The 21,332-nt window shown below is 46.8% G+C and overlaps 1 protein-coding gene across 12 annotated transcripts in view; it reads left to right on the forward strand.

Annotated features, from left to right (window-relative positions):
- LOC132467743 (trafficking kinesin-binding protein 1-like) overlaps positions 1-20,643 on the forward strand; it is a 36,862-nt gene extending 16,219 nt beyond the window's left edge. For 5 of the 12 annotated variants that reach the window (XM_060065267.1, XM_060065264.1, XM_060065263.1 and 2 more), the window contains 14 exons: positions 2,759-2,835; positions 4,758-4,874; positions 5,520-5,620; positions 6,225-6,333; positions 6,779-6,857; positions 7,199-7,329; positions 7,530-7,604; positions 8,115-8,252; positions 8,715-8,791; positions 9,508-9,753; positions 10,530-10,870; positions 12,847-13,380; positions 15,339-15,441; positions 16,819-20,643. In XM_060065267.1, the coding sequence (XP_059921250.1) occupies positions 2,785-2,835; positions 4,758-4,874; positions 5,520-5,620; positions 6,225-6,333; positions 6,779-6,857; positions 7,199-7,329; positions 7,530-7,604; positions 8,115-8,252; positions 8,715-8,791; positions 9,508-9,753; positions 10,530-10,870; positions 12,847-13,380; positions 15,339-15,441; positions 16,819-17,809 (3,093 nt within the window). In that variant the 5' untranslated portion in view covers positions 2,759-2,784 and the 3' untranslated portion in view covers positions 17,810-20,643. Of the gene's footprint in view, positions 1-2,758; positions 2,836-4,757; positions 4,875-5,519; positions 5,621-6,224; positions 6,334-6,778; positions 6,858-7,198; positions 7,330-7,529; positions 7,605-8,114; positions 8,253-8,714; positions 8,792-9,507; positions 9,754-10,529; positions 10,871-12,846; positions 13,381-13,585; positions 15,442-15,926; positions 16,027-16,818 lie in introns of those variants that run through there. The other 7 variants (XR_009528062.1, XR_009528063.1, XM_060065268.1 and 4 more) reach the window with 7 other exon arrangements.
- The last annotated feature ends 689 nt before the right edge of the window (positions 20,644-21,332 follow it).

Here is a 21,332-nt window from a genome sequence, read left to right on the forward strand (position 1 = left end):
AACTTGTTTCTTGTCGGTGTTGCTTAGGAGCCAACAGAGACACCGAGCAGCCTGTAACTCTAAACCTCAGGTTTTATTGGGCATCTTTCAGCTAATGAAAAGCGGGTGAAAAATACGTTACTTTTCCACGATATGCGGCCTCAGAGGGGCTTGTTGGAAGTTTACTTGTTCATCGCAGCATCGGGTGGCAACAGGGAGACGTGCAGACTTGTGGGCAGCAGACTGAGGAATTTGGTGCTGCACCTCCCTCTATTCTTTATCACCTTCGGGCTGATCAAGAGATTGGCAAGGAAGAAAACGGCTTCCTCCTTCCTTCAAAACATTTAACATGAGAATTTCAAAATCCAGTAATTATTTTAAAACCGCTATCAGGAAAAGGGAGATATCAACAGAGCACCTGATTATAATCAACAGTTTCAAACAAAGCAAACCCTTATTCAATTGTTAGAAATTAAATTGACCTTGATTTGAGAGCAAATAAACACTTGACGCCTAAAATATCGTCAATTACGAGTTTGGTGAGAATGGAACGACCTCGGTAGCTAGAAAACAGTGTATTAAGCCAGTATAGCTCGCCCATTCTCCAACATCCACATGGCCATTACCTCCTTGTCCATTCTTCAACACACATGAATTTACGCTCAATTTGACACAGAATAGTCTATGCAACTCCCAGGCTTCCTCTTACTCTTGTTGTTTACCTTGACCAGTATTCCAGACTCAAGCAAGAGCTGGCATTCCAATTCACTTTTTGAAAGGCGATTATAGTCCCGTCCAAACGGGTGTGGGCCGACGTCCTTATGTCTGTTAACTTTTATTATCATATTAGCGAAACGATGCATTCATGTGTGTGGATGCACTTCATGCAAAATATGTTGTTCAAGGGTAGCAACAAAGAGGCGGTTATGCTTGTGTGTTTCCTGTTAATGATCCCTCCGTTTAGTTTCCATGTAAATATATGTCACCCCTTAACACACCCAGGAGAGATAAGTGCTGGCGTACATGTGTGTGCGTGGGTGTGTGTGTGCGTGGGTGTGTGTGTGCGCGTGTGTGTGTAGGTTGCAAGGCGATAAACTGTTTTATTTGCCTCTGCATCATCATCACAACTTTCATGGACACTTTAATAATAACGAACCTTTCTCGAAATTGTATTCAGTATATTTGTCACAAGTAGTCAACACAGGTACATGTTGCTTTCAGCAAAGAACTTGACCAAAAAGATCCAGCGATTTTTTCTTATGTTTTCTATTCTGTTGCAACATGCTTGTATCCCTGAAGGTTCCTAACTCTCCCCCTTGGGTTTTTTGAAGTACCTACCTTCTCGTCTGAGACTAAGGGATTGGGTTAGGTGAGGTTGTCAAATCGAATTTGAATGTGGGCTTATGGTCACGATAATGAATATGTCGTGACTGAAGGGTTGGCCAATAATTCAAAATAATTAATCCTCTGGTTAGTTTTGTAAAAAGATTATATTGGCCCATTGCAATACCTTGTTCCAATGAATTATGATTGAAAACATGCCCTTTCAATAATGGTTTCTCATCTTGGCGCTTTATGTGACACCTATTTTTCCCTATCGCCCCATTTGAGTGTGTTGGGCCCTTGGGAGCTCATTTGTGTTTTGAAGTAGTTAGCATGAAGCTATTGGAGGCACATGGAGCATACTCTGCAAGGACCTGGAAAATAATAATGATCCAGTTGCTAAAGATTTTAAATTATTCAAAGCAGAAACATTTTGGGTTATCAAAAGTTACCAATCGCCTTTTTCATCTATCTACTATCATCTCTTTAATAGATAACATTGGAATGATTTGCATGGTACAGCTCTGCTTTACATTCTCTCCACCCTGTGTGCTATATATGCCATTTTTTAAGAATGTGGGACAAATAGGGATTCGCAATATGTGTGAATACTTTTTATTTTACTAGGATATAGCCAGACAGACTGTCTGCCCTTCAACATACTTTGTTGAAGAAACATCAAGTCAATTGCTGGCCTATGATGAATATAGACGGATATTACATAACAGGCAATCTCATGTGGGGCATTATATTTGCTCTAATAGGCTTATTATAGGTGTGGTTAAAATCACTGGTACTCAGTGCCCTATCTTCTCGAGTTGGCTGTTCCTTAACAGGTGAGTTCAGCTGTGTTTGTGTCCGGGCTTTAAGAACATGCATGGGTACAGGGACGCTGCTGGGAATGGTGTTGGGCCTATGGCTTGGTTTGTGCCACATGTTGACACATAAAAACAACTTTATGCATTAAAGATTTGATCGCAAAATGCATTGCTGACCACCAAAATAGTGACGAATATGAAATGCTACCTGTTTCTATGCAGTTTGGATTTTTTTTTTCTCTTGCATTTACCTCCTAGCATTGTCAAATGTCAGTCTGTGACCGCTTTTACCTGCCCGTTTTCCTTTATTTTGCCATTGCGCATACATCTAGCAAGAGGGGTGTGTCTGTGTTTCTGTGGGTGTGTCACTCGCCTCAGTTCAACTTTACCAGCCTGTCTTACTAGCAAAGAGAAAGAAAACCTCCAAATCACACATTACCTGGGTATGAATGGTATATGTCTTAATGACATACAATTCAAATTATGCACATAAATGTTTTTTGATGGTTTGTGTTTTAAAAAAAAATATTAATAACATCCTGTATGGTCTCTCTCTCTCTCTCTCTCTCTCTCTCTCTCTCTCTCTCTCTCTCTCTCTCTCTCTCTCTCTTTCTCTTTCTCTTTCTCTTTCTCTTTAGTGTTGTGTGCTGATAGAGTGGGCCAGATGACCAAGACGTATAGCGACATAGACGCCGTCACTAGGCTACTGGAAGAGGTACGTTGGCAAGAAACACATGCACGCACGCGCGCACGCACGTATGCGAAACAAACAAACAAAACATGGAGCACATGTGTCACCATGGGCATAACACTAAAACGACAGATCCGTTTTCTTTACTGGTTAAGAGGATATGGTGACAGGCCATACCCAGCAGACTGTGTTTCACTATGGTATGTTACGCTGTATGCTGCTCATGGTAGGGTGGAGGGCCCAGTGGTGGGGCTACCTGGAGACATGGAGTCTGTTTGCGATGCCTCGGAATTACTTGCAATGGGGAGAAATGTTGCTAATTGGATCAGCGAAGGTGATGTTGATTTGGTTCTTGGACCGATTTGCCAGGGTGGAGGAGCAGACTGTCCTCCCAGTAAGACGTACAGAACAGGTATATATATAAACCTAAAGCTCACAGATGAAAGCCTTTGCATTATTTCAGTATTATGAATGTTAATAACCTGGGTGTCGGTGGCAGCACTGTTTGGATTTCATCATTTGGAGTTCATCGCCAAAGGGCTCGCCAAAAAAAGAAACTTTGAGATTGCCAGTCTAAGCATTTGGACACAGGCTGCTCTGTTCAGCTACAATGCTGACCATTCAAAACGACATGGTCGATAAAACCATATCATAAAACTGAATTTGACATTCAAATGTGTCCCGCGTGATGGCCAGCTACTCCATCTAGACATCCTGATGCATGGTGTCCTTTTAAGGTCAGCTTCCTGGATAACCAACCTCATATTTACTCTGACTTTATCCCGCTTCTTTGATCTGTTGATCTTTAATTTAACTGCATGGATGTTGCGGCCCTGCTGTATTCTGTTGTATTCATTGACTAACAGAAACACAGACACACATGCAAATGAAACTAGGACACATGAAACATGATCTGCATCATATCCTAGTACAGCAGTCTCTTTCCGTGGCACTGGGGACTGTGGTGTACGTGACATATCGCTCGTTCCTATTTGTGTGGGAATTAAAGAACTCCTCACGAGACTCGAATTTTTATTCTATATATGTTATGCAGTCATGAGTGGTTAACAAACTAATTGGATAACAATGGTTCAAATGCTTCTGGGTATTGTAGTTCCTGAACACATTGCTTCTGAATTATAATTACCGTGGAAGTATTTATCTAAAACAATACAGCACACAATTATAGTGATTCTCAACTGGTGGGTCGCAGCCCAATGGTGGGCTGCGACCCATAGCTGGGTTGCGAAGGGATTTTTAGCATAGATCGGCTAAATCTTAAACCCATGAATTAACTATTATGTCAATGTTAATTCATGTTTCAATGACTTACTATTTCATTGAGTTGACCAATATTGAAAATATAAATAAATATCATAAAGTTCAAAAATACTATATGATGCAGGAAAACCCTATAGTCATTTTGTACTGCATTGTTAATGTACACAAGTACAATTGGACGTACCTGGAGCCTTCCTGAGAGTGCTTAGCATACCTGTAATTCGAGCAGAACGCCTCTAGTCTTTTGTTCCAGGATGACAGAAATATTTCCGCAATCCTTTGTGAGCCCACTGTGAGCTTTAATTACATATCAGTGGGTGTCTTTGTGTTACATATTGTGCTCACATTCAGCCTTGTTTGCTTTAGTGTTGACCAAGCAAAAACGTTGTTTGATCGGGTGATTCCATTATTTTGGCCCTCTTTCTTCAATCTTGGATCCTTGGAGTTTTTCATATGCGTTCTGGTCCCACTATTACAAGCTTATAAAATAAGATACACAGAATATAAACTGCAATAATGTGTTTCACCAGAGATGGCGCTGTCGCTGAGGTTTAATTGCAATGGCAACAATTCACAAACTCCGTTTTGAAGGGAATTCTCCTCATGCTTGTAACTTGCTGTTCCCTTAACGCTGACCGGTGTGTTATTTCCCTCTGCCTGTGCAGAAAGAACGAGACCTTGAGCTGGCCGCTCGCATCGGCCAATCGCTGCTGAAGAAGAACAAGACGCTGAGCGACCGGAACGGCGTCTTGGAGGAGCAGGTGGAGCACATCCGAGAGGAGGTAAGCCTGGAACAGCAGCTCTCCACAGGCTCTTATGTAACGCCAGAGCTGTTGCGCTGACGGCAGTGACGCTTGGTGATGTGACGCCGTTGGCAGGGCTCACCGCTGGTTTAATGATACTCCACCTCGTGCGAAGGGGACACGTTGTTGTTGTAGTGTACTGTTCATGACGAGGAGCTGTCGTTAAAACATAACACAATGATGAGATGTATGCCACATCATTTTCAATCGTTGACACTAATTGTGAGGAGGGTTATTATTATGATATCCCTCCTGATTTAATGACGTACCCTGATCAGAAGTGAAATACCTATGTGAAGTTGTTTTATTTCTCTCTCTGTCTGTCTGTCTGTCTGTCTGTCTGTCTGTCTGTCTGTCTGTCTGTCTGTCTGTCTGTCTGTCTGTCTGTCTGTCTGTCTGTCTGTCTGTCTGTCTGTCTGTCTGTCTGTCTGTCTGTCTGTCTGTCTGTCTGTCTGTCTGTCTCTCTCTCTCTCTCTCTCTCTCTCTCTCTCTCTCTCTCTCTCTCTCTCTCTCTCTCTCTCTCTCTCTCTCTCTCTCTCTCTCTCTCTCTCTCTCTCTCTCTCTCTCTCTCTCCCTGCCCTCTCTCTGTCTCTCTCTCTCTCCCCTTCTCTCTGACATGCGTAGGTCTCCCAGCTGCGTCACGACCTCTCCATGAAGGATGAGCTGCTGCAGTTCTATACCAGCGTGGCCGAGGAGAGCGAGGGCGAGTCCACCACCTCCACACCGTAAGACCCACCCTCCCCTCCCTCACCCCCTCATCACCTCTCTCCCCCTCTGGCTCTCCCCCCACTCTCTGCCCGACAGCTCCACACAGAGGGAGGAATATATGATCTTAGAGCATGCCAATGACCCCTATAGTGTCATTCTAAGAGTAAGACCGGGACATGGGAACAAGCTGAAGTGGGGGTGCGTTGCCCTACATACTGGCACAAATCCAAATTGGATATTTAGGATTTCACATCAATATGATTTGTAGACACAATTTGTAGATTGATTAATCTCTGTAATGTCGAGTTGATAGGTATAAGATCCCATGTGAATGATCGGATTTATGTTTTTAATACATTTACTGTAATTGTTATAGTATTTTAATTATAGATTAGCATTAATACAGCAAGTAGCCGAGTTTTCTTTGTGTTCCTTCATTGTGTCCCATTGAGCTATCTATAAAACATCCAAATGACATAATCAAAAAGGTTTCTGGTTTGTTTTCTCTGACTGGATGTTAAACGCATCGAGCTATAGGGGAATAGGAGTGTATATCATTAGGATATTGATCGATCTGTTTCTCCTGCTCTATATCTTCTTCCTCTTTTGGGCTGTTTCCAGGATACGGCAGAGCGATCCAAATGTCACCGTTCCCACTTACTTACCTCTGGACTCCCTGCAGAAGAAACTCAAAGACCTGGAGGCAGAGAACATATCTCTGCGATCCGAGGTAGAACACGCACACACGCACACGCACGCACAAACACTCATGCATGCACATACACACATGCACACACACAGATCACAGGCTGAACAGTTAGATCAGTGAAACTCAGGATAGAAAAAGAAATACTTTCTTCATTCTGGTATATTACTATTATTATTGTAATTCCTAAAAAAAAAAAAATCAGTCAAAGGTCTTTACAGTGGAGCCCTATTCACACTCACACAAATACACACCCACACACAACTATATATCTTAGACTTCTACAAGTTCATTAGGAACAGCTAGCAGGGGGTTAGGTGTGTTGCTAAAGGGTACCCTGCCATGAAAGCTGCAACCCTGCGGAGCTAAATGCGTGGTTGCTCAAGGGCAGCAGCCCTCCTGGGCTAAAGTGATGAGTAAGAAGGCTTGTAGGTGAATGGTCTCCATAATGTGAATGATGTCCATTCAGGCCACTCATCTGGAGACGGAGACCATTTCCTACGAAGAGAAGGAACAGCAGCTGGTCAATGACTGTGTTAAAGAACTACGTGAGTATTGGACCAGGAAGGACTTGTTATTTCGTATTGGATTACTAATTCATAAGTCATTCATTCACCATTCAATCGCTGTTGTTATTCATTTACTGTTTGTAAAATATTTGCGTAGTTTATCGACGTTTTTGCAGATGTTTGCAAACATTCTTGATGGGGAAGTGGGATTTGGGCTTTAGGAGTTTTTAATGTGTGTGTGTGTGTGTGTGTGTGTGTGTGTGTGTGTGTGTGTGTGTGTGTGTGTGTGTGTGTGTGTGTGTGTGTGTGTGTGTGTGTGTGTGTGTGTGTGTGTGTGTGTGTGTGTGTGTGTGTGTGTTCGCGCATGTGTGTGTGCGCAGGATGTGCCAACATGCAGATGTCGAGCCTGGCCGAGGAGCTGGGGAGGAAATCGGACGACGCCTCCCGCCAGCAGGAGGAGATCACACACCTCCTGTCCCAGATCGTGGACCTCCAGAAGAAGGCCAAGTCGGTGCGTACACACCGGTTATTTTAAAATATTTGTCAATATTTTTAAACATTTTGTATTTTTTTTCTCAACATCTCGAGGTTGAGAATGTCCTTGAACTACTGTAAAGAGGAAGGGGTATGGTATAATAGTGATGTTTATTTTGTGTTGTGTGTGTTGTGTGTGTGTTGTGTATGTTTGTTGTGTGTGTGCGCTGTGTTTAGTATGCTGTGGAGAACGAGGAGCTGACGCAGCACCTAGGAGCTGCCAAAGACGCCCAGAGGCAACTCACTGCGGAGGTACTAATAAAGAATGTAGTGCGTCGTTGGCCGATTCTATTAGAGTACATGATGCTAAAGGCAGCGCCATGGCTATAGCAGTTGGGGTTTCAGATTTGCCAAAATATGGACACATTCATACCTAGTCTAAGTGCAATATCCAGCCAATTTAGCGTGAATATAGTTACATGTATGTTACTTTGTATATGTACATGTATATGTACATGTTTACACATGTACATGTTTGTGTATGAATATGAATGCATAGATATATATATTTTTTTAATAATATTTGTAACGTTATGATTACAAAAATAGGAAAAATTCCCATTTTGCATCTATTTTTGATAGTTTTTTTCTTACAAGGAACAATCGTGATTTGGAATTAATTATTAACTCTGTCTGTCTGTGTGTGTGTGTGTGTGTGTGTGTGTGTGTGTGTGTGTGTGTGTGTGTGTGTGTGTGTGTGTGTGTGTGTGTGTGTGTGTGTGTGTGTGTGTGTGTGTGTGTGTGTGTGCGGGCCTCTCTCAGCTGCGGGAGCTGGAGGATAAGTACGCAGAGTGCATGGAGATGCTCCACGAGGCCCAGGAGGAGCTGAAGAACCTGAGGAACAAAACGCTGCCGCTCACCACGCCGCGACGCTTCCACTCCCTGGGCCTGTTTCCCATGGTACTGACCACGGCGGCTTAGCTTAGCCAAGGGCCCTACCGTATGGAAGGCCTTGTGGAGGTTTAAAGGTCCCATGACATGCCACCAGGTGTGAGTGTGATTAGCCGTTACAAGCCGTTGTGAAAATCTGCCCCTCATGACATCACAAGTGGGCGTGTCGACCTAGATGTGTGACGGATAGATGAGCAACGTTTGCCACAGTCCACTGGGTAGGCTGGTAGACTGATAAATCCAGCACACATCTAGGTGTACACGCCCACTTGTGATGTCATAAGGGGCAGATCTTCCAAACGGCATGTAAGGCTAATCACACTCACACCTGGTGGCATGTGATGGGACCTTCAACTAACTATGGCCACTCGAGTGCCTCCCGTAGCAACTTTGGATCAAATGCATGACACACGCAAAGAATGTCCTTTGTCGGTTTACATTTTTTTTTTATTTTTTTTTTTATGTATTCAGGACTCCTTGGCAGCGGAAATTGAGGGAACTATGAGGAAGGAACTTCAAATGGATGATCCAGATGTTGAAGAACAAAAGTATGTCCATCGTGCGTTATATAAAAAAAACAGCTACGTTTTTGGCAAGTTTTCAGCGTGGATGGGCTTAGTTTTCCAGTGTTATCATGCTACGAAATGATTGTTTACATTTGAGGTCAACGTAAAATGTAACGAATTAATTATAAGTTCATGAATTAATGTATTCATCGTTTACTATATAAATTAGTTAATTAAAGAGTTAATTTAAGAGACACGGTTAAGTTCAGGAATGTGTCTAGTGTCTCGAAGGTCAAAGTAAGGACCTGGCCAGCCTTGTTAACCCAGCATCTGCGTGTCACGGCGCACAGCCGGAAAGAAACAACCACCCTGATGCCTATCTCCCATACCATTTAATTTGCATGCCGCGTGTGTGTGTGTGTGTGTGTGTCCGTTTGTGTGTGTGTTAAGGGCTGACTATGGTTCCACGTCGTTCACGTAACGCAATGACCACGCAGACGCTCCGACGCAATCGGAACCTTTTATGGTTCTGTGTCGGGTTTTAATAAGCGGCGCGCGTTGACGGAAGGTTCACATTTTTGGGAGGCGCACGTCAGGCCTTTGCGGTGGACGCAAGGAGGGTCCGCAAGGACGTAAGGGGTCCGTAACCCCCTTGCGTTGTGTGAACGTGGGACCATAATCAGCCCTTTAGCGTCGACATACATCCCGCCTGTCCATAACGTCCCGCCGTGCCCCTCCTCCCCCCTCCCCCGTCCCAGGCTGCACCCCAAGCGGGTGTTCCAGACGGTGAAGAACCTGAACCTGATGCGGCAGCAGCGCTCGTCGCTGGCCCCCTCGCCGCTCAACATCCCGGGCTCCAACCAGACGTCCTCTCTGACGTCGGGCCGCTCCAGCCGGGTGGGCACGCCGCACTCCTGCTCCACGTACGGCGGCAGCGAGTCGGGCAGCGGGCCGTACTGCCCCGACAACAAGGCCGGCGGTATCCTGGAGGCGCACGACGACGGGTGAGCAGTATGGCCGGGCGATTCATCGAAGTCTGATCGCGATTCAGATTTTAGCGTCAAACGATCACAAAACTAAAATAATCGAGTTTTCCCGATATATTTTTTATAGCTGGATACATATCTGTACTTTATTTTAGATTTGAACATGTTCTTTTTGACCCTTTTGTGTATTTTTTGTAAGGCAAAATTTCAAAGTTCTCAGTTACAAATTGTTTTTTGGGAGAGACAGGCTGAATAAATACATCATGTTTTCAAACTCAAAAATCATCGTTTGAATAATCATGACTCACCCAGCACGTAATTAATTAACTTGGTCTTTCTCTATTGTTTCATGAAGTGGACAGGTCAGGTTTAACCTTTGTTTGTAGGCTGGGTGTTTAGACCTCTGCTAAGCTGGTATTACCAGGCATCTTGCATGACAACAAGGCAGACAATGGCCTTGCTGGGTTTCACTGTTGTTAGCTAAAACACAGCAGAAACCAACTTTATTGTTGATGACAGTACAGCGTGAGAAAGAAGTGCTCAGTCTTTGTTGCTGAAGGAGACACCTGTCTTCACTGAGGGTGTTTTGAACTATTCATTTATATCATATTATATTATTTATTTATTATTTAATTAGAGTGAAACCAATGCTCTTTGCAATGGTGTACAATAAGTATCATCTCCAGATTAACACAATCTTGTGACTGAACCTAATTTGAGACTGGATTAAAATGTATTTTCTCTCTCTCTCTCTCTCTCTCTCTCTCTCCCCCACCCTCCCTCCCCACCCACAGGTCAGACGACTCCAACCGGCGTCCCGTCGGCACCCCGGGGACCCCGGGGGGGCGGGACCTGGAGGCGGCCCTCCGCCGCCTCTCGCTGCGCCGCGACAACTACGTCTCCGAGCGGCGCTTCTTCGAGGAGGAGCGGGAGCGCAAGCTGGCCTACCTGGCCAAGGAGGAGCAAGGGGAGGACGGGGAGGAGAAGGGCGGCAGCGGCGGAGACCCCGGGACCCCCACGGAGAGCCTGCTGTCGCTGTACACGCACCCGTCCCTGGGCAGCATGTGGTCGGGCTACTCCTTCACCTCGAGGTCCTACCTGCCCGAGAAGCTGCAGATCGTCAAGCCCCTCGAAGGTGAATATCCGCCCGGGAATCAAAGCGCTCAGAGCGGCCGTGCCCCGACAGCCACGCCCAACACTTCCGGTCAGACCCCTCCGCGGGACGACGGCGCTAAAGTCCAACAGAGAGCGCAGCAGCCCGATCAAGACCCGTCCCTTCAGATAGCCCCGGGAGGCCTCGGCCCCACGCTGCCCTCGACCCGGCAGATCTCTAACCCGAGCTCCCCTCCGGCTCGCAGTGGTAGTCCACACCGGGGCTTCCAGGGGGCCAAGGAGCTCCGAATCTGTGAGCAGCGCGCGCAAAGGGCCGGCCCGTCCCGGGGCAGCTCCAGGCTGCTGGTGTTGAGTAGCGGTGCCCCCCAGCCCGCCCCCCTGTCCCCTCAGCCCAGGCTCAGAGCCCCCCTGCTCCCCCTGGTCACTGGGCTACTGGAGATGCTGGAGCAGCACGAGGAAGGGTTAGCGCTGCAGCACTCCTTCTACTTCAGACACACACAGCCTCGCTGCTGGTTTGAGATCTGAAGTAGTCTTATCCTGGCGTCCAAGCCCCTTCCAAGTAGACTACTCGTATCCTATCTCCTCACGAGAACAATACCCACAACCTATCACCTCCAAAGTGCACTACTCAATTCCTAGCTTCTCCCGAGAACAATACTTACATCCTAGCCCCTCCAAAGGACAATACTAACATCATAGCCCCTCCCGAGATCAATACTCACACCCTAGCGCCTCCCAAGTACCATAATCACATCCTAGCTCCTACCAAGTGTCATAATCACATCCTAGCTCCTACCAAGTACCATAATCACATCCTAGCTCCTACCAAGTGTCATAATCACATCCTAGCTCCTACCAAGTGTCATAATCACATCCTAGCTCCTACCAAGTGTCATAATCACATCCTAGCTCCTACCAAGCACAATACTCACACCCTAGTCCCTCACATGGGCAATTCTGACATCCTAGCCCCGCACTATAAGGCTTTAAGGAGATGTCAGTAGGTGTCTATGGCACACCCTACTGGTGGGATTTGAAACCAAATAATAAAAATGGAGTGCCACAATATTTACAGAGGACAAGGTGACCTACCAATTTGTACAGATAACCAATTGGTGTTTCTTAACATGTTATTTTCCCTGCTGTTGCGTGTCATTATCCTGCAGCACTAAAGGATTGTAACCTTTTCAGAAAATACTGGAATAGTTGTAATAGTTTGTGACACTTGAATCATAATGGAACTCAAATGCTCTATATTCTAGTCGACTTGTTTTGCCTAATTCGGGCAGTTAGTTTGCATTAACATAGCGGTGTAAACATTTGCAAACATTTCTACCTAACCTGTCCCATTGCCATGTTGTTGCCTCCTTTTCACTTCTCTCTTTTCCTGTGTGTGTTGTCTTATTTTGTTAGATAAAGCTATGTGAATAAAAGGGTTCACTAACTTTTCCCATTTCCTTTTTCTTTCCTTACTCTTCCTTTTTTATTGTTATTATCTGCCATCCAATTTACATTAACACGCTCACAAAATCGTTAAAATCTATAACCCACTTTGTATGATGTTAACATACTGAACGATTGACAAACTGATTTATCATAAGGTGCCAACAGCATCAATTCAGATAGATTTAATTTGAACAATTTAATATTTTAAACAATTGAACATGTGATTTTTATTATTGTGACAAAAAAAAAGATTGTTGATTAGAAACCGTGGCTGATTGATATTTCCAACTAATAGAGTACAGTTCATAACTTCCTCAACTATACTCCCACTAGTTAATTCAATGCATGTTTAATAGTTTTATACAGATTGTTTCAAGTATATGTACAAAATAAGCTGCATTGCATCATGGGTGATATCAAGGTTCGACCATGCATTGAATCACACTCTCCTGAAAGACATCGGCACTGTGCTCCGAGAATCCAGTTGGATTCCTACAGCAGTGGCCCACATCCTTTAACCTTTGACCTCCGATCATATGCCCCTCCCACCAGGCTCGGCCACCCTCCACGCGTGGCAGCTGCTGGCCCAGCCCCACCTGGGGGGCCTGCTGGACCACCGGCCGGGCGTGGTCACCAAGGGCTTCCGCACCCTGGACCAGGACCAGGACCCTTCGGAGGCCGGGGACTGGCAGCTGGACCAACCCGAGGAGGACGACGAGTCCCTCTGCTCGTTCCCGGGCCTCTCCAGTGAGGACGACCTCCCCGTCTCCCGCCTGCCCTGGGCGTCCACGCCCGACCTCCGCCACGCCACGAACAACGGCGGCGTCGGCGTCCACCGGAGCGGTCGCGACAACAACAAAGACAACGAGGACAATAGCCTGTTGGAGTCGCTGAGGGGCGCGCGATCGGGGGAGGCGTTCGGAGGGAACGACGGACCCGCCCTCGACGGCCTGCCTTGCACTCCCTGCTCCATCCGCTCCTCTCCTGTCTCCGTCGCCGTGACGACGCCGTGCGCCGACGAGAAGGCCGGCGGCGAGCCCTTAGACTTCCCGGCCCTACCAGCCGGAGCGCCGGACGGCTTGCCCGGTGAGGGGGTCTCACGCGCGGAGCTCGGGCCTTCGTGACACCTCGCGCCCCCCCGCCCGCCTCCCTTTCCCCCCCCCCACGACGCATGCACGCACGCACGTCGGGGAGGGGGAGAGGGGGAGGCGTAGGCAGGGGGGGGGGGGGGGGGGGACATGTCGCTAATCCCGTCCCTGCCGAGTTCTTTGTTTAATCCCGTCCCACCCAGCTGTCGTGCACACCTCCATGCTCATCACGCGCACGTACCTCCATGTCCAGGTGCACGTCTACCTCCACGCCCCACCCCTTGTCCGGCCCCGTTTGCCACCGTCATCGTGCCATAAGTCAAAGTAATACAACGTTTGGATTACTCCTCTCCCCCTCTGAAAGACAGCTCTCCAGCAGTCCTTCATTCATTCCCTTCGGGATCCTTTTGAGCTGCATGTGCTTCTCGTGATGCGACACTAGAATCAGCCCTCCGGATCTGCACCACCTCTGATCAATCACGTGTCCAAGCCTCCCTCCACCCAGTGGAAACACCGTGACCAGCGGGTGGTGCCGGGCCCCGCGGTGTGATTCTAGTTTTCCGTCCAAACACTTCTCCCACTCATTCACTCTGGCCTTCCTCCAACTCGGCACCATACTGCTAGCATGCGGCCTCCAGTGTTGGGTTGGTTTAGAAACCTCGTTTTCCATTCGCATTTCCCTTGCAAATCATTTCCGTTTCAAATCGATTCCCTCTTGCGCCGTCCCTATGCTTTGCGTCCTCCCCTTCCTCTGTGTTCTCCACATCCTCCCAAATCTGCTTCACCAGCGAGTTTAGCATATAAATCTCTTAAAGGGATCCAAATGTATTTTATTAAAAAATGATTTTTTTGCTGGATCCAAGGAAGAGATAATCTGTGGAAGCGTCAGAAAACCTCCAACAGTTATACAGTTAAACGAAAATAATAAATGCTTGCTCTGGGGCAAGGCACCAGCCATACAGGCAGATATCTGGGCTAAACACCTTATGTGTAGCTCGGGTGACACCATCACAGCTGCCAGGATCACATGGTCACATGACATCACATGCCTGGTTAATATTAGAGAGGACCCAGAGTGGCTAAAGTATAGAGTCACCTTCACACTCTCACACACACACACAGACACACACACACACATGCACACACACACAAGCACAGGGCTTTGTTGTTTAATTTAATCAATTCTTAAATGTAATTCATCTGATTAATGTTGCAGCCTCTACTTGGTTACGACACATCACTTTCTTAAGTTTCCTATCCCTCCTCTGGCTGAATGCACAATGTATCCCCTATATCTGTCTACTCTCTGCTTTTGGTTTCTAAATATTGGGGGTATTCTATGGTATAATTCCAGGATCTTGCTCCACCCCTGCACTGGTTTAATGGATCATGTTAATGCGCTAATTCAGATGGCTGATTCAATATACTGTATGTGGTTGGTGGTTTACCTTCTAAAACAAGAACTATTACCTTTCGCGAAGCCTCACCGCAATCTCTTGCTATCTGGGCTCTGGGAAATGACTTGAAACACAGACCATGCACAAGCACAACCACACAAACAGGGGTGCTTCTCTGACTTGCCTAATGCTCTTTGTCCTAATGGTGTTTTAAGGCTGTGGTCAGGCCAAAAATGATCACTGGGTTAGCAATTGATCATATAGACAGTCAATTAATTAAACCCTGGGTATAGATCCTGGCTTACTGCAAACAATCCTGCATTTGTTGTTTGACAGACACAGCATGGGTAATAACCCATGTTTAGGAAGACATAAGTTGGCTAGATCATCACTTGCTGATCCAGCAAGTGATAGCAAATTATAATGATGAGTTGAACTTGGTGACGTATTGCAGTCATCAGCCCCAGTGTGACCACGGCCTGAGTGTGTTCTCACAGTGCTGCCTGTGGTCTCCATACTAACCTCTAACCCTTTGGCCCTCCCTCTAACGGTACCCCAGCCATCTTCCCAGGGAAGTGCATGTCCCAAACCAGCTCCACCTACACCTTCACCACCTGCAGGATCCTCCACCCCTCAGACCAGCTCACCTCCGTCTCCTCCAGGTAAGAACGGCACTAAGTGCATCCGCCTGCTTGTAGTGGATCACAGGGTGTACTGTACATCAATGGAGGGTATGGTCATGTGGAGTGCGTAATTAAATACATATAGTGATACCTGATGTCTGATCTGTTGCTAAATAAAATGTATCAGAAGACCCGGGCAAATTCAAATCTGTGAGAGTGGCAGAATCAGTGACACCACTCACTGATTTAATAATGAGAGCAAAGCAAGCATAACGATGATTTTTTCATTCAAGACTGGTATATTTGGTAGAAAGTCAAGTCAAAATACTGCATAGATTAACGTCTCCTAGATTTTGGTTCCAATAGTGCTTAAGAGAGGGGATTAATCTATTTTTTAGATTGAAACCTTTTTAAAAATGTGATAATAATTAGATATGCTGTTATATCTCATGCCAACCAAATACCGCTGATTCTGTTCCTCACGTTACTCGCTGTTGACGCTGCCGTCTGATTGGCTTTGGCAGGTCACATGATGAGGAAGACAAGGGAGGCCTCTATCACATGGTAGTGATGGCTGGCGTAGAGCAGGCCCACTGAGCGTGCTCACAGGAGTGCGCAGTGTGGGTGAGACTGCATGAGAGTGTACTTTGTGTGTGAGGGTGCTTAGAGCACGTTAACCAGAGCTAGCTTAACCTGCCTAAACTCACTCCCTCACTGGCCCTAAATCTAAAGGACACTTTGACGCACAGACACACTATTAGACGTAATGACACATTATGTTAAAAAGTGAGGAGGATGCAACTTAAATTCTTACTCGCTTGAGTAATATTTGAATTATCTTACCTTAAGTATGCATTTTGTCTAACCTACTAAATGTGTTAATATTTTAGTGATTTTGGTGCATGTTCTACAAAGACAACGGTGCTCTAACATCTCTTATCAAACCTGGCTATGGACGAAATAACAAATGTTGAACTATAGTGTGATAGACACACTCGGCATGGATATGAGTTTGCCCGCCCTCTAAAGGAAGTTGTGAAAATCACAGCTGTACTGTGATTTTCATCATGGAGGACAAATCCATCGGAAAAATATGCAAGTGATGATGTACAAAACCATGAAGGAGACAAAATGAACTGTTCTTCTTATCATGAGCATTGATTTTTTACTTTGCACTGCCATCTATCGTGGCTCATGTTATACAGCAGTAAACTCACCAATGCGGTCGGTTTGATAAACACTAATTTCCTTTTCCCTTCATTCATTGGGCCGTCGTTCTTTTGCTACGTACCTAACGTTTACATCATTCTCCTACTTTCATTCCCTCTTCTTCATTTCTCCTCCCTTCCCCCTGCCTCCCAATCCCCCAAACCCACCCTCATCCCTACCTTATCCCCTCCCTCTCCCTCCCCCCAGCCCCAGGTCGGCCTATCAGAGCAGCCCTGGCGTGGGCGGGGCCGCGTCGCCCGTCCCTTCGCCGCTGCCCCAGTTCTCCGACCCGGCCACGCCCTCCTACACCACGCCCTGCTGCACCCCCCGCCGCCTCTCCCTGTCCCAGGCCGAGTCCTCCACCAACCGCCGGGACAACACCCGCACCACCAGCACCTCCCTGGGGCTGGTGCGCCTCCTGGTGGAGCACGGCATCTCCGCCTCCGTCTACGACCCGCGCAGCTGGGACCGCGGGGGTCCGGCCGCCGGGGGGGCGCTGGAGGCGGAGCCTGAGGAGGAAGGGGAGGAGCTCTGGGAGGATGAGGACAGGGGAGAGGCGGGGCGCCCCAGCTCCCTCCTCTTCCTCCCCTCCACGCCGCCCAACTCGCCGACCCGCCGCTGCCGCTCCAGGTCCATGTCGTCCTCCCACCCCCGGGGGGCGCCACCACCGGCACCGCCGCCGCCGCCGCCGCCCCCCGGGGCCGGCTTCCAGTTCAGCCCGACGGACGAGCCGCTGTTCTACGAGACGTTCCTGGCGTCGCGGCCGGCCCAGACCATCCTGAAGGAGGTGCTGGCCGAGTTCGAGAAGGAGCCCGCCCTGCCCGGCTCGTACCAGAGCCGGCTGGAGGCCACAAACCTACGGCTCGTCGACAAACTCAAGCGCTTCCGCACCCTGGGGCCTCCGCGGGGGGGGGCCAGCGCCGCCATGGGCGGGGGCCTTGGGCCCGTGTTGAACGCGGGGCTCCGGAGGAACCGCAGCTACCCCGCCATGGTGGGGGCCAGCATGGCCATGAAGGACCCCGGAGGGCCCCCCAGCAGCGCGGAGCTGTTCCTGGGCCACGCCCTGTCCACGCAGCACGCGGACGCGGCGCACGTAGCTCCCACGCGGCCTCTGGAGGAACGGACGCACGCGGCGGCGGCAGCGGCGGCCGGCGTACCAAAAATAGTCTCCTACAGACAGCCCTGGCCGGACGACTGAGTGGAGGGCATTCGAGAACCGTACGGATTAAAACCACGCCATGTTCCCCATTTCAAGATCAGCGATTCGGATTGCCCAGTACAACCGCTTGGATGTCCTCACAGCCCCCAGCTAGACGTGCGTCACTCACAAAGAGAGTTCTCCTCCAATCAACACCGCTCCACCGCACAATAAGCAGAGGAGTTGATCTGGGATCGACAGCGTTACCTCTGCACCGACCGGAGCCCGAACAGGGCCGGCATTGTGACCCACAAACCAAGTCCGACTGTGGAGCTGGCCCAGGGCCCATCGAGCAGTCGTCACTTTAAGTTCTGCGGTTCATGCTGTACCTCCATGACATAGGGGGAAGGAACAACGAAATGCTGTCTTACCGGCACCTATTTTTTAAATCTGTATTGTAATTTAAATCCATGGATTAAATAGGGCGTACACATGACACTGTTAACCATCCGCTGTTCTAAATGGTCTGTATAAAAGTGTGTGGATAGAGAAAAAAAAGAGTATATTATTTTTCGAAAAACAAAGTTGTGTGATTGTGGTTTTAATCCCGCAATCCCGCAATCCTGTCCTCTGGCCGATGACTGAATGTTGTGCAGTCCTGTGTCTGGACACGGCCAACCTACTGTAGCTTCCGGGGACACGGGCGCGTGCTCCTCACAAAGCTCTATTGAATTCTCTATTGAATGCCTTATCGGAAGGTGGGAGCGAGCCAGAGTATGTGGTGCCAACTAACCTTCCGAGATCTCCTCTTGTATAATTTTACTTCCCGTCTGTGTGTGTGTTTTTTGTCATTATTTTTCATGCAAACTCCCCGAGTTCTGATTTGAGGGGGCTATTTTGTAGTCGTTCGAAAAGGAAAAAAATTCTGCATTTGAATTTGACAACAAGGCCGTTTTTAGGAAATTAAAAAGTCATCCCCTTGGTGCTTTTAAGTGAGCTTAGGTTTAGTCGTGGAATGAGGCCCAGTCCGCCTGACACTCCGTTTTAGCACTTTAGCCGCGGACTACTGAAGGACCTGTCCCTCGTTCTCTCTGTCGCTGGATGTCTCCTCGCCCCATCCTGTCTTGCCCGCCTGATGCTTTTTGTTGTTGCTTTTTGTTCACTTCCGACCAAATCGGGCCATGGGTAAAAAAAGTACAACCTCAGAATCCTGCTTTGCCTGTCCCTGTGTGTTGTCCTTTAAGAGACTTGACCATTTTTGTGAGTTTCCTGCTCTTTAGACATTTACATTCTGTCAGTGTTATGGTCACAACTAACGCTAACTGCTTTTTTATGCAAGCAAACTATTTATTTGGGATAACACACCCACCCCCCCTAAAAAAGAACCACAGAAATGTGTGTGTTTTTTTTGTCAGTGTAACTAACTATTCAATCGACCAGTAGAGGGCAGCAAACTCACAAATGGGGTCGAGTTACTCTTCAAGAAAACAGAACACCGATCAGAGAGAACGCAGAACTGAATGAGGGTGGATAGAATTAGCGGTTGCACAGTATCTCAGCTGATCAGATTGGTCAGAGAGAGAGAGAGAGAGAGAGAGAGAGAGAGAGAGAGAGAGAGAGAGAGAGAGAGAGAGAGAGAGAGAGAGAGAGAGAGAGAGAGAGAGAGAGAGAGAGAGAGAGAGAGAGAGAGAGAGAGAGAGAGAGAGAGAGAGAGAGAGAGAGAGAGAGAGAGAGAGAGAGAGAGAGAGAGAGAGAGAGAGAGAGAGAGAGAGAGAGAGAGAGCGCGAGAGCGCATGAGAGCATGAGGCCAATACAATAATGAAGGAGTCCTTTTTGTGTTTGACCCATATTTCCAGACCATATTTATAACAAAATTGTCATTTTTCTGACCTATTTTTATGATTGAGACTAGAGAGTGTGCAAAGCATAATGAATCAATGTGTAGCCAATGTTGTGCCAGGTGTTCCTGTTATATAAGGGCATTGAAAGGAAATGCAATTATGCAACAGTAGGCCTACTGTAACAGCCAGAGTATGCCCTACACACAGGTAATACCTTTATTTTTGTACGATAAGAAAGGGATTTCACCGGTTTCTTTTTTCTGTTCCTTGAATTATTATTTTTGCTTCATGCGAAATACACACAGTGCTGAATCGATACTAAAAGTCGCAGGATCGAATGCAGTTTAAATCAATGATCACTCACTACTATACTTTTATACCTAGTTTAATCTGAGAAGCACAGAGACAGTTAATCATGCACTACATTTGTTTCGATGAAGGAGTCTCTTTTGGGTTGTTGTTTTTGTTTGGAGCTGTAATCGTTCATCATCCAGTTCAAGTGTCATTATGAACTCCATTATGTCTGGGACAATGGGTGAAGCGAACTACAAGCTAACAAATTGTCTAGCAGCCACTAACTGTTGCTATGCAATAATGAAAAGGTATTAGGATTTGTTAGCTTTAGTGGGATGGGGGGGGGGGGGGGGGGTTCTGATGCAGACACTGGCTAATGTACAACATGAGGATTTTTGTTATAGCTGTGTATGTTTCTGTGTGTGTGTGCGCGTGTGTGTGTGTGTTGCACTACCTGGATCAGCTGAATGTATGCTCCTTCAGTTTGCTGTAGGTCCATGCGTGTGTATGTTGGTTGCCCTTGTGCGATGTGTGTGTTGAATCTGAACAGAGCTTGTTATTATTATTATTATTACTGCTCTATATGCCAGACATGGTCTGTATGCAACAAATCTAGACAAGCTAACTTTTTGTTTGAAAATAAACAAAAACGGGATAATGAAGAGTGGTATTAGGATGGGTTGTTCAGCCTGAATCTGGAATATACGAGAACTTGTTGTTCAAGGGAAAATGTGCCTGTAAATAAAATATTAATATTGATCTATAGACTCATTTGTTTGTCAGAATAAAAGGACCAAGATTATATCAGAATTGTGTCCAGATTGCGGACAGATGAGTTCTTCATGCAGCAGATCAGCACGCACGCCAGGAGAGAATGATCGATAGATTTGCTTTCCTGTGACAATAAACTTCAATATCAAATCGTAGGTTGCCAATTTCCAACAGTGGTCAAGAAAATATTACTGAATCTTAATAACACAAACCTTTGTCATGTGTATCATGTATTCAATGACTCAGCACTAAACAGGATTCTGTTTATGTCTGAAATGACTCAGCACTAAACAGGACTCTGCGTATGTCTGAAATGACTCAGCACTATGCAGGACTCTATTTATGTCCCTCACATTATTTATAGCCAGTGCAAAATAGATTACCCCTAGTGACTAATATGTTACACCTACCCTGGTGGCCAGATCATGATTAGTTCACTCACATTTAAGAGTCTTGTCTAATACAAGGAAAGGCTTGCGTGCCTGAATATATGACCTAAAATCATAAAAAATAATATAAAACATGCTGTCGTTACTGCGTTCTCCACAAGATGTCAGTGTGTCACAGATGAACAGCATACAACATGAACATGGTTGGCCTCTTTGAAAAGATACTCAGAAAAAGTAAAAAAACATCCAAAGAACAATCTAAACTGAAGTCACTATATGGATGGACTA

This window comes from Gadus macrocephalus, chromosome 11 (assembly GCF_031168955.1).
Source record: "Gadus macrocephalus chromosome 11, ASM3116895v1".
Lineage (NCBI taxonomy): Eukaryota > Metazoa > Chordata > Actinopteri > Gadiformes > Gadidae > Gadus > Gadus macrocephalus.